Raw genomic sequence first — 15,867 nt, forward strand, 5'->3', positions numbered from 1 at the left:
AACTCTCGAGTGGCGACTGTTTCGCAAGAGCATAAGAAGTTATTAGCCAATAACAGACCTTAATGACCCGTTTAAGCCCAGACACAAAGCCACTAGCCCAAAAGACCATATCAAAGGCACATAAGCGCTCATTTCAAGCCAAACCACATCACATACTCGAGCCTGCTCTCAAACTCGCACCCCCAAGTCCTCCCAGGATATTCAGGAGTTGTGTAATGTAATCAAGTGTCCACTCCACGGACGTTGGGGCTGGTCAAACAGAATTACGTTGGCCAAAGCCCAACATAGCCCCCAAATTAATTTAATACCGGAATACAAAAGCAAAAAACAGCAGAAACCGAATCAAAAAGGGAAATCCAAACGGGGGGAGGAGCGAGAAAAGAGTCGCCAGAGTCGGGAAACATTATAATAAAATTAATCTCCATTTGTTTGGTGGGGTGGACGACCAGTCTGGCCGGGTCCCGCTTTATTAGCATCCAGTACATCCAGTACCAACGAGCTACTGGAGCCAAAAAGTGGCAATTATTCATTTTATGAGCCCACGTCGAGGGGGGTTGGGGGAAATGTCGGGGAAAGCATGTGAACCATAAAAATTAAAAATTAGCCCCTGGCAGCTCTAAGGGGATTATGTAACACGCATTCGGGAGAGTCAACAACAGAAGGGGGTCGCTTGGCAGGTCGGTTGGTTGGGTGGTTGGAGCCAGGGCGCCGAAGAATCACCCTTTTCCACTGACGGCAAAGTCAAGAAAATGAATATTTATGCGACACTCGGGGGAGTCACTCACTTCCAGGCATTGTTATGCGGCAAGCACATGTCAAAATTTTCACAGCTCAAAAGGAAAACTGCTGCTGGCCAAAAACAGGCGCTTTTTGGGCTTGGGACACAGCGCTCGGTCCTGGATATCTAAAATGTTAATGGGTTTTGTCCTGGACCCGGTGCAGGTCCATTCAGGCTCGTCGTCTATTCAAAAATTAAATCCAATTATCAGTTTAAAGACACTCGTTTGCTCCGGGGATTGGAAAACTCATATGCATCTGGGCTTGCGAGGCCCAAAGTCCCAGGCCCAGCCAATTTTAATGCAACAAAGTTTCGGTTTAATGATAAACTTTTGTTTGGACCACACTCCTTTTGGCCAGGAGACGTGCGGAATATGGTTTCCACGATGGCTGCAGTGAATTAAACTTGGAAATGTTAAGAGTTCGGGCTAAGCTTGTAAAACTGAACTTGAAAGGTTACTTGCCCTGGGTTCCTAACTGGAATTTAAAAGGTTTCGTAAAGTTCCAAGCCAAAACTGGAAAGGTTATAGAGGGCATAGTTGCTAAATGCGAGTTTAAAAGTCTTCGCAGTTGGAGTTTATGGCACAAATTTCTGCCAAAAGGTTAATTTGCTTGGGTTTCTATGCAAACATAGGGCAAAATTTCATTGGGGTTTCCACGAAAAATGTTTCCGAAAGTTAACAATCCGCTAGAAACAATATATTATATATATACTAAACAATATTTTACTAATTTTTATCAACCCACTATGCCCCATGGATTGTATCATTCTAATTCAATGAGTTGTGATGCCTGTAATTTAATCCCAATTTAAAATTATATCCTTTTGCACATGTGGCCAAAGTGGAAAAGTATCAAAAGGGTTTTCCTTGACTGATTTGTTGCCATCCCTCGTCAGAAAGTGAAAACGACAAGGATCCACTTGAGGTAGCAAATAACTAAAAGATTTAGCCTAAGCCCGAAAATAGGCAATGCCTCTTGCCAAATGCCTGCAAAAGGATTTACAATTTGTGAAATGGATTCAACAATTTGCCGGGTGGGGAGTGCAAATAGAATACTTTCGTGACCCGTCCCCAAAAAATATTAGCATAAGTGCCCCGAATTGAGAGCGAGCCTTCTGGATTTCTGGGCAGGTTGAGGAATTCAAGAAATGTAAATAAAATCAACTGCGGAAGGACAAAAGGGACAACAATGGGGAGCAGAAAAAAGGCAGAAGGTGCCGGTCGACAGGAAAAATATCATTCTGAAAACGCTTGACAGCCACTTACACATGTCAAATGCAACAACACCAAAGTGGATAAGACTGGGAGACCAACAAAAAAAAATCAGAAAAAGAAAAAGAAAATGCAATACAAAGAAAAGGGCAAAGAAAAGGATAACGAGTAAAACGGATATTAGAGTATTAGACAGGAAGCTGGTTGACATGGCTCTTCGTTTCTCCATTTTGCTCCGAAATGGTTGCCAGATGGCCGGATGGCCAGATTGCTAGATGGCCAATGGACCAAGTTCCCAAGTGCAAGTAGGCGCCTCCCCTTTGTTGCTCCTCTAGTTCCACTGCTTTTTTTGGCAGACCAAAGGAATTTTCATGGCATTAACTACACTTGAAGCGTAAAATCAAGCCACGAAGCTCATGGTAAATGCAAGGAATTTCCTAATATTTACCAACGCAAAGTGGAAGGGATTTCGTGGCCGAAACGAAAAGGGAATTTTGCGTATTTTAAATCTTGGCCTCCTAATTGCTGTTGATATTTGGCCAAAAGCCCAAGGCCTGGCCAACTTAATCTGCGCTCGAGTTTTGCGTCTCTGGCCGCTAATTAGCTTACTGTTTCATTTTCACATTTTAAGGAACTTTAATTGGGTTTCATCATTAAAATTCTAATTTGCCCCGCCTTTCTCTCATTTCAGGTAAGCCGATTTGTCGATTTTGTTTGCCTGCTCGATGTTGTCGATGCTAATAAGTTGTAAGTGGATTAGGAACGTATCAGAAAACCTTGGCAAGTTGAAAGAACAAAAGTGTGTATTATGCAAAAGTATCTAATTAAATTTCTGAAGTTATTTTCATGCAAAAGATGTATGAACAATTGCTATTTATAAATTATAATTAATGCGAAATATAATGGTGCTATGAATAATAAGAATAGAGCTCGCAGAAATTGAAATTCCTTTAGATGCGTTTCAGATTCAAATGGAAAAGCATATGGATGGCTATTTCGAGTAATTTGGTAATAAAGCGCAATATGGCACATTTAACCTGTGAACTGCATTAATAGTCTCGATTTCGTCACTGGCATGTGATTAACAGGCATCGGGCATCGAAATACCCATTAAGCACCTGGAGACAAGCGGCTTTCATCGGCCTTTGTGCAGTGCGCATTACGGGCTCATTAAGCTCCAGCGACGTCCTCATTAAATGTATACTCGTTTAATTGACTTTATGACCAGACACGGCCACGGAAGCCAAAGGAAATCGGTGTCGATGTGGCGTCTGTCCGGGCCATCCTATCCTAGTTAGCACGTCGTAAAAAACAGGCATTTTTTACCATCAACTCGTGCACCCTTTATGTACTAGCACACACATATGCATCCTGCCACAGTGCTGCACGTATGTATAGTTCACATGCTCACGCATAAGGGCTTAAATAATAAAGCCAGCTGCCCCAGACGCGTGCTGCATGCTCATAATTATGTGACATCCGACGAGCTGCCGCATGAAAGTTTAAAAATGCTGAAAGCAGAGTCGAAAAGGCAGCGCCAAGTGCGCAAAAAGTGAACATGGCTTTTTTAACAAAACAAAAAAACTGCTTGACTTCTTGTTACCTGCTAATGATGTCATTATATTATGTATACTATACACAGAACAGAGACCTTTCCAATGCATTTTATTATAATCTCAAAACTGTAGAGCACGAACCTAATAAATTTTAAGCGTTAACTTTCTAAGTAAGTGAATGAGTAGTGCACTCCACACTTATAGGGTAGCAAGAATCGTCCAGAGAGTCAACACATTTTCCAGGGCCTGCAACAATGTTGCCAAGCAACATGCAAATGCTCCATTGGCCGTAAAGTCAAAAGGGGGAAATCGAGCAACGCACGGCCTTTACATACATACTTGTTCTTGGGCGCGTTCTTTATGTTTTATTGATGTTCTCGGAATGGTTTAATATGCTGTAATAATGTGTGATTTGTGGTTTATTCGTAATTTACGACAACGTCGCCGTGGGCAGGGGTAGTTCTTAAGGAGGACTTAAGTTGTGCGACGTCCATAAACTTGTTTCGCAATGGTCCATGTGAAATTGTGACACACTGTTTAAAAGTGGCCCGTTGGAAAACTATTTTACGATTAAATTTAAGGATGAAGTGGGAAAATTAATTACAGCACGTTGTCACATGAGCTGAACCCTATCTCTGAAAAAATTATGAAATTATAACAACTCCTAATGAGAGACCATAAATTATGGCGCCATGAACTCAGCTGGCTGGAAATCCTGCCGCAACACGGGCTATACTTTCGCCTCCTGTTCCTTCCGCATGTGATCAGTCAAAGTTTTTCCAGCTTTTCCGGTTTTTCCTTTCGCATTCTGAGGCCCTCGCACGCGCTGTCTTTCTAATAACGAAGGAAGTTTCCCTCCGGTCGGTGCAACGTTGCAATTAATTATGAGGCACGTTGACAGTTTTTTCCCTCGCAACTTGCCGCTGTGTTACTATTTATTTTTAGCAGCATTTTCCCTATTTCCACTTCGACATTTGGCGGCGTTGAACTTGACGCAATTTATTTAGTCAAAGAAGCAGCGCCAGCAGACAAAAGACACGCCTAGTTGCGAGTGTGGCACATGTTTCCCTGGGAGTGCAACTTGTGTTATTTCTATAAATACGCATTGCCAAGTGATCAGGCACCTTATTTGCCATCGGGGAATACCCAGTCATTGACTCACACCGTTACTTGGAATAGGGTATAAAAGATACTCGCTTTAGGTACAGAATATTTCAGCTATATTGCAACACTAATTATATATAGATTAAAGAACAATAAAACTAGTTCAAGTAACGGTTTTATGTAGAAATTCATAATAATAAAACAGCTTTATGTTTTCAATTAAGTAACATCTAGGTATTATCTTAAAAAGACATTCCACAAAACTTACTATTTGCCCCAAAATCCTTTTAGTCTCTCATTAGCTCATTCGGACCTTGAACTCTATGTGAGCAGCCTAATTTGTTTTCGAAACGATTTTCCCAGCCTCCAGTTTGTTGACTTTCCCCCAGCATCCCGCTGCCTGTTCGTTTATTGAAAGAATTTTGATTTTGAAGTGCCTGTTGTCAGCATCCTATAAATAGCCTCGAATTTCTGATACCCCAAATGCCGTGCCGCCGCGCCTTTTGTTTGTCTTCTGTGTTAATTAACATGAGTAGTTTACTTAATTAGGCGTGAACCCTTCACGTTTTCCCTTTGTTTATGTCTGGTGGTGGATTTCATATAGGTCCGCTCATAACTTGCAAGTTGCAACACTCTAAGGCCGATTGATGATGCCGTTTTCACGCCGCATTAACTGCAATTAGTCTTCATCAGTCGCAGCGTCAGCCAGTCAGCAAAAATGTGCTGTATTGACTTTGGCCGAGCGAGAAGGAAATTTGCGAAACAACTAACAAGCTGGAGGGACATCTACATCCACATCCACATCCCCATCCCCATCACGACCACGTCCTCATCCACAGGAAGCAGCCACTTGAAGGGGCCACTTAGTTGCCATGTTGTGCCCGCTGACTCCTCCTCTTGGATGCCCTGGATCCCCTGGATCCCTCGGATCCCCAGAATGCCGATCCTGTTCCGTGTTGTGGTTCAATGTCGTGTGCTCCTCCATCCTAGACGTCTCGCTGTTGTTCTGCTCCCCAATCCTTGTCAACTTGCAAAATTGTTTGTAAAAATAGCGTGTGGCAGTGGCATAAACTTGGCGAGGCACTGGCAGTGGCACTGCCAATGCCACTGGAAACCCATGGGGCTTGCCGGCTAAAAGAGTGGACAAGCTGCATATATTTAGATATTGTTGATGCATTGTCTGGGTTCAGTGGCGTCGAATGGAGAGGGGTCCCGTTTAGCAATTGCTTTTGATGTAGACGAAGTGCTGTCAAGGTGGCACTGGTGTGAGTGGTACTATGAATGCTTTGGCGTGGAGTCTCTCGAGTTGCTTCCCATTAAATCGGCTGCATCGATAAACTTCAGCCTGGGTTAATCAGAAGTGGTCTGCGGCACGATGTCAAGTGGTGGTTTAGAAAAATAAGTAAAAGGGCGGCAAATTGGCAAAATGCTAATATTATCGTTTTTGATGTCTGACATGGGAGCAGTCGTGGGATCTTGAAGCCAAAGGTTGGGTTATTATATTGTATATATTTATAATACAAATTGATGCTCTTAAAGTTCAGACGGATTATCGGACTTATTAAGTGTTTAATCAATTTAAATACATTTTCAATGGATTCCATTTTTATCACGCAAAGTAACTTAAGTTTTACGATACCCATAGGTCCGTAATTTATGTATCCATTCCTAGATTTATTTACTGCAGCACTGAAATTAAATTCCTTGTAAGTTCCCTTTGCAATATGCTGATTTACCTCTGTAGTGACTTTGCATGTTTTATGGCCAAAAGGGGAAAACTGTTGCATGACTGGCATTCAGCTTGCAGTTTTTATTGTAGGGGCCACGTTGCTAATTTCGCACTGGCTTGACAGTTGAGTAAAGAGAACTAAATAGCAGGTCTTAAGTTGGAAAACTTTTAAAGTGTCATAGAAAAAGGATATTGCATCGCCAGCTGACTTTCCATCTTGGCTTTCAAGTCGTTTCCTTGTGTCCACCCCATCAATTTGCTGTTCGGAACATTCCCAGAAAGTATGCAGGGATTCTTTCCTTGTTTTTTGTTTAACCATTTGCCTTGAGCCAACATGTTGTTGCTGCTGCCGTTGTAGATTGTAAATGTAAATTAATTTTAACTTGACTTATTTGCATTGGCCACCATCTTTGCCACACCGAGTCTGCACCGCTGAAACTGAAAACTTTCCATCTTGAGTGATATTGTATTACAGAACGAAGGAACTCCGCTGCCAACCCTCAGTTTTCCTCCACTCACGAATACTTTCATTTCATTGTTTTGTGCCGGTGCATTTGGCATGTTGAAGTTGCTGCTTTTCCATCACTCACTTTTGCCCAAATCTAATTGTTTGTTTTGTAATTTAAATTTGAGATTTTTCCCAAAATGGTTTGAGTAATTGAATTTTCGGTGAGTGTGCACAGATTTCCCATTTTCCATCGCCCATTTTCCATTCGGCGATCGCTTAATCCGGCAGGCAGTAACATTTCCGTTTACACGAATTTATTTTCGAAATGTTGCCGGCCATCGTGGAAATGTTGCTGGCATTCTACCAAAAATAGATTCCCCAACTGGAAGAGGAGCAAGATGCTCCCATTTCTCTCGGATGCTCTCAGTACGCTTCTGATCGCGTCGCCCATCGGTTGGGGAAAAGCGCTTTTCCGAACGTTTCGGCAGAAAATAGAATTGAAAAGTGTGCCTAGACGGTTCGGCTTATTTTTAATGAATTAATTGCCCCCTTCGGTCGTTTTTTGTTTAAAGCGCGTTCTGAGAAAGTAGTGCGGCAAATGGTTTGATCAAGTGAAATTTATGTGCTTCGGAAAATGCAGTTAATTAAGTGTAAATAAAAATGCGCTTCGCTTTGGCGGGGGAGGAAAATGCCGCTTTCCCGCCCAACGAGATAAATTATTGAATGCGGCACATTAAATGATAGTGCCACCAATAATAAATCAATTTTCGGAGTGCTGAGGGCTTAATGTTTAACAAACAGTTTAATTGAATTCCCATTATAATGAACAAAATGCGTGGTAATTGATGTGGTTAATAAATTTTAAATTAAATAGTAAATAATACAGGTCGTGATGAATTTCTGAAAAGTTAAAGTTTTAACACACAATATAACAATTTCAATTAAATTAGTTGCAGTGAAATAAATAGTACAATTAAAATGTTTACTCCAGCGGATGTGCATGAAATTTTCCATTTTAAAGGGTTAAATTTTTCCTATTAATGAGCCACAAATCATGATTAAGGGAAAATACTTAATTATAAAATATTCTAAAAACTCGCAGTGCTTTTGCGCCAAAATGGAGCATTACAAGCTCCAACGAGCCCATTTTTGTGAAACCCCAAACCCTTTTTAGGCCATCAGCAATGAAGCCATTAGGCAACAATTTCTTTGGACCCCCCTCCATTTTCCTTTTCCACTTAGCTCCACAAGCTCCCAATCCGGGACTTAGATTTTCCCCCCTTTCCTCAAGCTGTTTTAAATTCGAACGTAAGAACAAGCTGTTAAAAGGAGGCACCCTTTTCGAAGCAATTTTTTGTTTTCCCTGCCTGTGGCAAACTTTGATTGCCCGCCACCCCGAGCAACTTTTCACCTTGTTGTTGCCCCCATTTTTGGGTTCACTCCTTGCTCGTTACTCGTTGCGTATGCGTAATACAAGCCGGGTGCTTCTTAAAAGGGTTCTTATTTTCACGATTTTCCGCCGCAACCCAGACCCCTTGACGACAATTGCAGGTGACTCATGGCTGTTAAGTTGGCCCAAACACGCCATGGCCTTAACAGCTGTTAACACCGCGCGGCATAATAATAAGCAGTTGAGCCCATTTCGTCCCTCATTCCGCATTTTAGAGGTAATTAAATTAACGCCAGAAAGTTTTTCTTCCCTTGCCTCTTGCAGTGTTTTCCGAAGGGTGCCACAATGTGGCGTCGCATAATTAATTGAAAACACAATTAAAAAATTACTTTTCTTTTTGGCCTGCAGGCTTTCGGGTCAGCCTTTTAATCATTATGAAATTGTAAGCTATTTTTAGGTGCCCACATATCGATTTCCACTGTGCCATTGTGCCCCATTGGGGATGCTGGGGGGTTGTGTCCACTCGGAACCCAACCCACGTGTCACTCACACTGGCACCGGGCATTTCAACTCGCATCTGTGCCCAATTGCCCGAATGGCCATGCCCATTGACTTTGGCGTAGTGGCCTGTTTTTAGTCCTTTCGTGTGTATCCTGCGGTCCAATATGCGGTTTCCTGGCCATTCTCCTACTCCCTGCGGTCAACCATTGGTGTTTTTTCTTCGGCCTGTGCAAATTTTATGCAAAATTAGGCAAGCAGCTGATGCGTCGGGCAATTAGTTTAATGTCTGCATAAAGCAGCTTTCATTGGACTTCCACCAGATAAAGCGGCAGGTCAAGCGGGCTAATGGTCGGGAAAACTACCAGCAAAGTGTTTGGCTTTTGGCGAAGTTGTCTATTGTGAGTCACGATAATGGCCCAAATAATGCAGTAAGCAGGTGACACGAATGGAGGCTTGAATAACATTGTTATCTTTTTGAATCAGGTTTGATTTAATTGATAAAATTATATGTATATTAAGAGAAGCATGTGCGAAAACCTTTTAGCTTTGATTAATTGAATTTAAGTTTGCTATGTTGATTTCCCACATTGATAGATTCAAAATTCAAAAACACTTATTATCAATCAATATCAATTCCGATCGGATGTATCTTGTGCCATGTATGTATGTTATATTCTGCCACTTATCTGACCCGTAAATGCTCCCCCGATGCGACTCTTTGGGGCCACCGACCCCCGTGCATCGCTAATTCGGCACTTAGCCCCAGCTGGGATATCCTTCAACCACCCGCCCCCCTCCCCCCTAAGGACCTTATCCAATTGCCATGAAAGTGCTGGCGGCACTTTAGCCGAACAGCAAGGCAAAGTTTTGGCCAACTTGCGGGATGATATATATTTTTATATATATTTGGGTTTTGTTTTGGATCCGTTTGTGTTTTATTTGGGAAAGTTGTTCCTTTTTTTCGGCATATTTTAGTTGGTTGATTCGTGGGGGGTGCGTGGATCCGGGCAACTGGGTCATATACATTTTTGATGAGTTGTCATTATTAAAAGCGACAAGCCATCCCTCACCTTTCCCTTCTTGACAATCGCTAAACGAGGAGGAGGAGGGCTTTTCCGAGTTTCCGCTTGGCTTTGCCAAAAAAATAAATTTATATATTTTATTTATGTGACAGTTGACAAGCATTTCTGTCTGAACTTTTACTTTTCCTTCCGCGTTTTTCTTGCTTTTGCCCATCAGCAGAAATGCTGATTTCAACTTATGTTCTTGTTTATTTGTTCTGCCTTCAGTTTCGCCCAGTTGTTATGGGTAATAAAAGAATTGAGGCGAGTTTTCCATTAATTGTGTCACGAATTGTTATCAATTAATGGACGGGACAGCATAGAAAAGCGAATAGACATACTCAATTCAGAAGCCTCTTTCACGAATTCTTCTGCGTGGGCTGTGGAAATTGCCCATAATCACTTTGGGCTTTTCATTCACTTGACACACCTACACAAATGTTTGAATGGCGGAGGGAGGGGATTCGAATTTCGAATGGCGGAGACAAGGGTTTAGTTTATTGGCCTTTGTAGGCGATAAAGTGCGGTGGGGAATGATTTTGTGAAAACGAGAGAAGGGCTGCCGTCCATTTCAGTGTCATAAAACACTTGAATTGCCTATTTATTTAAAATGCTACAATCGAAATTGAAAAGCTGCATATGAGCAGCAAATGGCACTGGACTTGGAATTTATTGCAGCGTATAAAAAACAGAAATCCTGGCCTGCAGATATTGTCTGCAATGTTGGTAATAACGTTTTTACATTTTATTTTCATGGTAATTTTTTGTTTCATTTGAATAAATAGATTACTTTGAATTATATAGGCTGCAAATATAAAACTACAAAAATATCGTACGGTAACTGAAACATTGTTTAACTTGTTTGCTTTTCTGGTATTTTTCTTAATTTAATGTTTCATTTAGGAATATTATCACTGCATCATAAAGTATTTATAGTTCATAAAAGGGCAACATGAATTTAAGAGCTTTTATAGGTAGCAATCTGTAAAATCACTTTAAAGCATTAAAGGCACATTTGTCGCTCAGAGGGGCAGTTTTATTGCCCTCTTATGCGATTGACCCATCCCAAATGATGTCACATTCTGTGCCTCCCCCCTCTTGGCCATGTTAACGGACCCGCCTTTGATATGAAACTCAGAAACGCAGTTGATTGGGCACATCAACACATTGGCGCAATCAGTCCACTTGCCTTGAATTTCTCCCCGATTCCCGTTTCTTCCAGTCCGTCCAAATCAAAGTTGCCGGGCAAAAGGTGTCCGAGATTGTTTTGACATTACTTTCAAATGTCAATCGTCTGTGATTTGATTTCTTCTTCTTCTGCCAAGGCCTTCATTGAGTTTCTGGCAAATTGAGTTCCAGGTGGAGGTGAAGATGCCTGAAATGTGGGGTCGAATACGATAAAAGCCGATAATACAATCCAAATTAATGAGGTTAGATGGGGATGCTGACTACAAAGCCGCATCCTGGGGTGAGTTTTGCTCATATTACTGGGTGAAATGTCCCGCCGAGGGGAAGATGGGATTCGGGGAGCTCCATTATCAAAGGCTGACAACAGGTTGTCATTGGATGCCATTCGAGCATGTTCGAATTTTCAAGAGCGGCGTATCTGAGAGGCTTAATATCGAAAATCCATTTACACCGCGCGTCATACTTTTAAGCATATGCTTAATAATTGATTATTGGAAAGACATAAGATCATATTCCTAAAATTCCAAAAATGTTTTAAAGTTAGAATGATTTGAACTCCCGAAACTCACTGATTAGAATCTACTTAGCATTGTGCCGAGTGGCAGGAGCTCATACACCTGAGTTGGCACTCAGAGGCTTTTGGCCAATCCTTAAAGCGGCTTAAAGCGACTGCTAACTGCGAGATAGCCGAACCCACTTGGGCACACGGCGCACATCATCGATGGAGTTATTTAACAGCCTGCAGACCCATTTATGGGCGTTCGATTTAACATAAATTTGACGCGAAGCTCCCCGCCACGCCCCTAAAATCACCTGCCACTTTGGATGTTACCATGCAAATTCCAATAAAGTAAAGTACCAAAGTCGCGACATTTTTGATAAAGAACAGAAGGAACAGGGAAAGCGACAGCAAGCCCTCGGGGGCGGTTATTTTTGTTTTTTGCACATTTCTGACAAGCTATAAAATTTTTATCAGCATTACTTTTATTCCGACATTTCACTGACATTTCACAGAAAGTAAAGTAAAGTACTTCGGGGCTAAAGTTCACACAAACCCACCGCTCAACCCCCGAAAAATGTTCACACACTAGATAAGGGAGCCCGGATGGTGGGCGTGGCTGCTTTTTCATTTCCTAAATGGCTGTTTGACCTTTTTCTTACCCAAACTCATACCCCCAATACCGAAATTGATTTCCTGGACGATTTGTCAACCCCTTTTCAGCCCCAAACTAAAACTTATCAGGCCAGCAAAATTGCCTGGCCTACACAAATCTGAATTGTCGCTGACAAGGGTGTCAGCTCCAATTATGCATAAGCTCGGCACCCTCCCCCCAAAAAGTTGGGGCTACCGGGGTCCTGCCCAAAAACCCATTTCCGGAACGCGGGTTCGGGAGCAACCAAACAACCAACCTGTTGTTGGCAAAATGATGGCGGGCCGGGCTCTGTTTCTGTCAGCTCGGGGTGCCACTTTCATTTTCAATTAGTTTGTCCAAGTGGGCGTGTGATTTTCAACACGGAACTTCAAAAAATAAGTAATAAGAAAGGTGCACGACAGGCATAAAGTGTACGGAGTTTAAAATACCCTCGATTCATGTAAAATACAATTTGCAATGCGTGCTATTCAGTTGGTTTCAGTACTTGACGTACATAATTGAAATCATATTATCTTTTTAAGTATAATTTTAAATAGAAGGCTGGCAAAGCTTATTTAATATTTATAAACCCCTCTAAATTCAAATTCTCATGGAACCAATACTCCCCAAATGCTAACAGGTATTTGCTTAGAGCACGGGAAGTGTTTTTGAAAAGGGTGAAAGTGAAAATGTTGCCTAATGTTTTTTATTATTATTATTACCGAAGCTGGCTCCATTCTGGTCCCGCTGATAAGGCTTAATGTGTTCAGCGCTCGGTGTTCCAATAAAACTTTATCATAATTGACATTTTAATGGGGCTGCAAAATAAAGAAAGAATACACTCTACATCGCAGCATTTCTACTTGCGGGCAGCCGTTGGAAGTAATTTAATATTTATGAAACGGTCTGGAGGAAGTAAAAAGTGTTGAGAGGGCTTACCCATAAACACGGCTGTGGTTGAAAGGTGCATAATGTGTAATAAGTACAGCAGTTTGAAAAATGGGTTCTATTATGTTGTGTGTGTATTACTAAGGACATTTTAAATGGGTTTTCTGGGGCTTTGTTCTAAGCCTTTTTATGTTTGTTTATATGGAATTTGGATGCCACCCTATCAGTTCATTGAAATGCTGTAGTAATTCGTATAATTGTACTATTTCCTGCCACTGTCGGATAATTTAATATTAAATCAATATTTAAAGCCATTCGCCATTCCAAATGATAAACGACTCCCTGTAAATGCAAACAAAATGTGTGAAAAAGTGCAAATAAAAAACGGAATCAACTCCATCAATCAGTGAACCTTTTTAGCTGCGGAAAAAATGTTGGCTCGCTGTGTGAGCTACCAAGGGTCCTGTGATAATATCAACGGCATCCTGACGCGTGACTATGCCGAGGTTTGTATAAAGGACGAGACACAACTAATGGAACTAAATTAATTAGCAAAAGAGTAGCTTTTTGTGCTCAGCAAGGCTAACTGAATTTATGTTACGCTGCGAGTGTGGAAAGTGGAAAAAATGTCGCTTCATAAACATAAGTATCCCTCAGATACACAGCTCATGAGCTACAAGCCAGTAACAGTGACATTCGCCCGGCTATTTTCCACTAACAAGTTTTCAGTTTATTGTTCGGAAAGCCAATGCCAAAGCCAAAGCCAAATCCAGAGCCTAAAGAAAGCAGCTGAAAAATGGGGAAAAAGTTACATAAGCAAGCCGGCTCAAAGTCCTGGGCCAAGTCCATTGTTGTGTGTCTGGCCCTTTGAGATGTAAAGCCCGTTCGTAACTCGGTCGAAAATGGAATACGGCTGAATAGCGGAGCAGTAGAGGGCCAGAACGCAGGCACAATAACAGAACGGCAGCTAGACAAACAGAAGGCTGGCGAAGATAGCAGAAGTACAATGCAAGATATTTTTATTGCCAAGCAAGGCGAACATAAAATGTGTCGCATGCATATGCAGAGGAGTCCGGAAGATGAGGGCCACATTAGGATTGCCAACTGGCAGGGGGCACAATAAAACTATGTAAGGATGTGGCTAACGACGTGAGGGCCAATGTCTGGGAAGCTAATAATGCCCTTGCCAGAAACAAAAAGGAAAGTTCAAATACCCTGAAGATCAGAAGTTTAGCAAAGGAAAGTGTATGTAAGAGTGCTCTAGAAGGATAAGCAAACCGAAATGCATCTTTCATATTCGCAATTTTGTTTCTTCTGGTAATTTTGCCAGTTTTTCAATAGATAGCTTTTATGCTTTGCTATCTGACAGTCTTTTAAAATTCGAACTAGCCCATGCAGACCAAACACCCATTCGGCATTGCATCACAAAACTTGTGTTCCTTGTAGTTAAATTTATGTAACCAAATTTAGGAAGTCAGACGGATGAGGGATATACCAGGCCAAGGACGACCAAAGACAACAAATGAAACTTGCAGGACATTGCGAGGGAAGGGAGATGGGAATGGGATGAGGATAAGGCCAAGGAATAAAAAGGATTTTTCGTTTAGACAAAATTGTTGCACAGATTTTCTTAACGACTTCCAAGGGCTCTCAGGGAGGAAATGTCTTCAATTTTAATTTGTTTGCTCAACTCCTTGTGCATATGTTGCCGTTGGCCGAAAGGCAGGATGGCTAATGATTTCCTGATAACCAAATTGCCAAAAGACTGCAATTTTGTGCAGCACCAGGGGACAGCTGGCTGAAGTCATAATTACAACTTGAATGCACCATTAGGTTGCCGTTTAGAAAACATTTAAATTCATATGTTTTAATCTACTTTCAGATCTACACCGACTGGGCCAACTATTACTTGGAACGTGCCAAATCGAAAAGAAAAGTCACAGACCTCTCCGCCGACTGTCGAGATGGTCTGCTCCTCGCCGAGGTTATCGAGGCGGTTACCAGCTTCAAGGTGCCCGATTTGGTCAAGAAGCCAAAGAATCAACAGCAAATGGTAAGTTAATATCAAATGGGGGCTTAATTCAAAAGAGGCATTCCACAAATTTTAGAAGAAGAAGTAGAAACCTTGGATAATCAATAGATTTGCACGTTTTGCTTAACGAAAAGAGCTGTTCACCCAACTTGAATAATTTGAATTAAATGGGAACTGCAGGAAAAACTTCCATTAGGCAATGACTAGTTGATTTTCTTTGGAATTTTGCTCATTTACCGCACCACCGAAATGCCGCTGGAAACGTGGAAAAATCTAAGCGTTGATTATTTCATCCGCAAAGGCTCATGAGTCACTCCCATTTTTTGCGTTAATTGTTTTTTACACGACCAAAAAAGCAAATGGAAATGGAAATGGAAAAACAGAGGGAAAGCGACTAAAGCCAGACCATTATCCGGCATATGCAAATGCCGGCTCAACGTGAAAATATTCCACACACACACGCTCGCCCGCTTTGAGTGCGGTGTGCATTTGAAAGGTGGATCCGTCATACGCCGTGTTGGCTGTACCACGGGGCGTATGACAAACTTTTTCATCCGTGCTGCGGCGGCAGCTCCGCAATTCAGTTACGAGTTGGAAAATGATGATTTCCGCCGCACTAAGCAATTTGGCACCAGGTGGCAGTTGCTCCGCCGGTTCCTCTGATTGAATTGGGATGATGACGACGATTTCGAATCTGCTGCAGCAATGGCTGCACTTCACTGCATTTATGAAATTAAAATTAAAATTAAAAAGTTTTGGGTTTCCGCGTTCCACTCACATAGATTCCTCCCAGCGGTGAATTTATCCCGGCTCTTTCTCCTTAACTTTTCCGTCTGCTACGTGAGA

The 15,867-nt window shown here is 41.8% G+C and overlaps 1 protein-coding gene across 6 annotated transcripts in view; it reads left to right on the forward strand.

Annotated features, from left to right (window-relative positions):
• Window positions 1-15,867, forward strand: part of LOC6732875 (protein sickie) — a 150,550-nt gene that overhangs the window by 35,510 nt on the left and 99,173 nt on the right. For 4 of the 6 annotated variants that reach the window (XM_016180423.3, XM_016180421.3, XM_016180419.3 and 1 more), the window contains one exon: window positions 14,872-15,042. In XM_016180423.3, coding sequence (XP_016025601.1) covers window positions 14,872-15,042 — 171 coding nt within the window. Of the gene's footprint in view, window positions 1-13,405; window positions 13,496-14,871; window positions 15,043-15,867 lie in introns of those variants that run through there. The other 2 variants (XM_016180420.3, XM_016180415.3) reach the window with 1 other exon arrangement.

This window comes from Drosophila simulans, chromosome 2L, assembly GCF_016746395.2.
Source record: "Drosophila simulans strain w501 chromosome 2L, Prin_Dsim_3.1, whole genome shotgun sequence".
NCBI lineage: Eukaryota > Metazoa > Arthropoda > Insecta > Diptera > Drosophilidae > Drosophila > Drosophila simulans.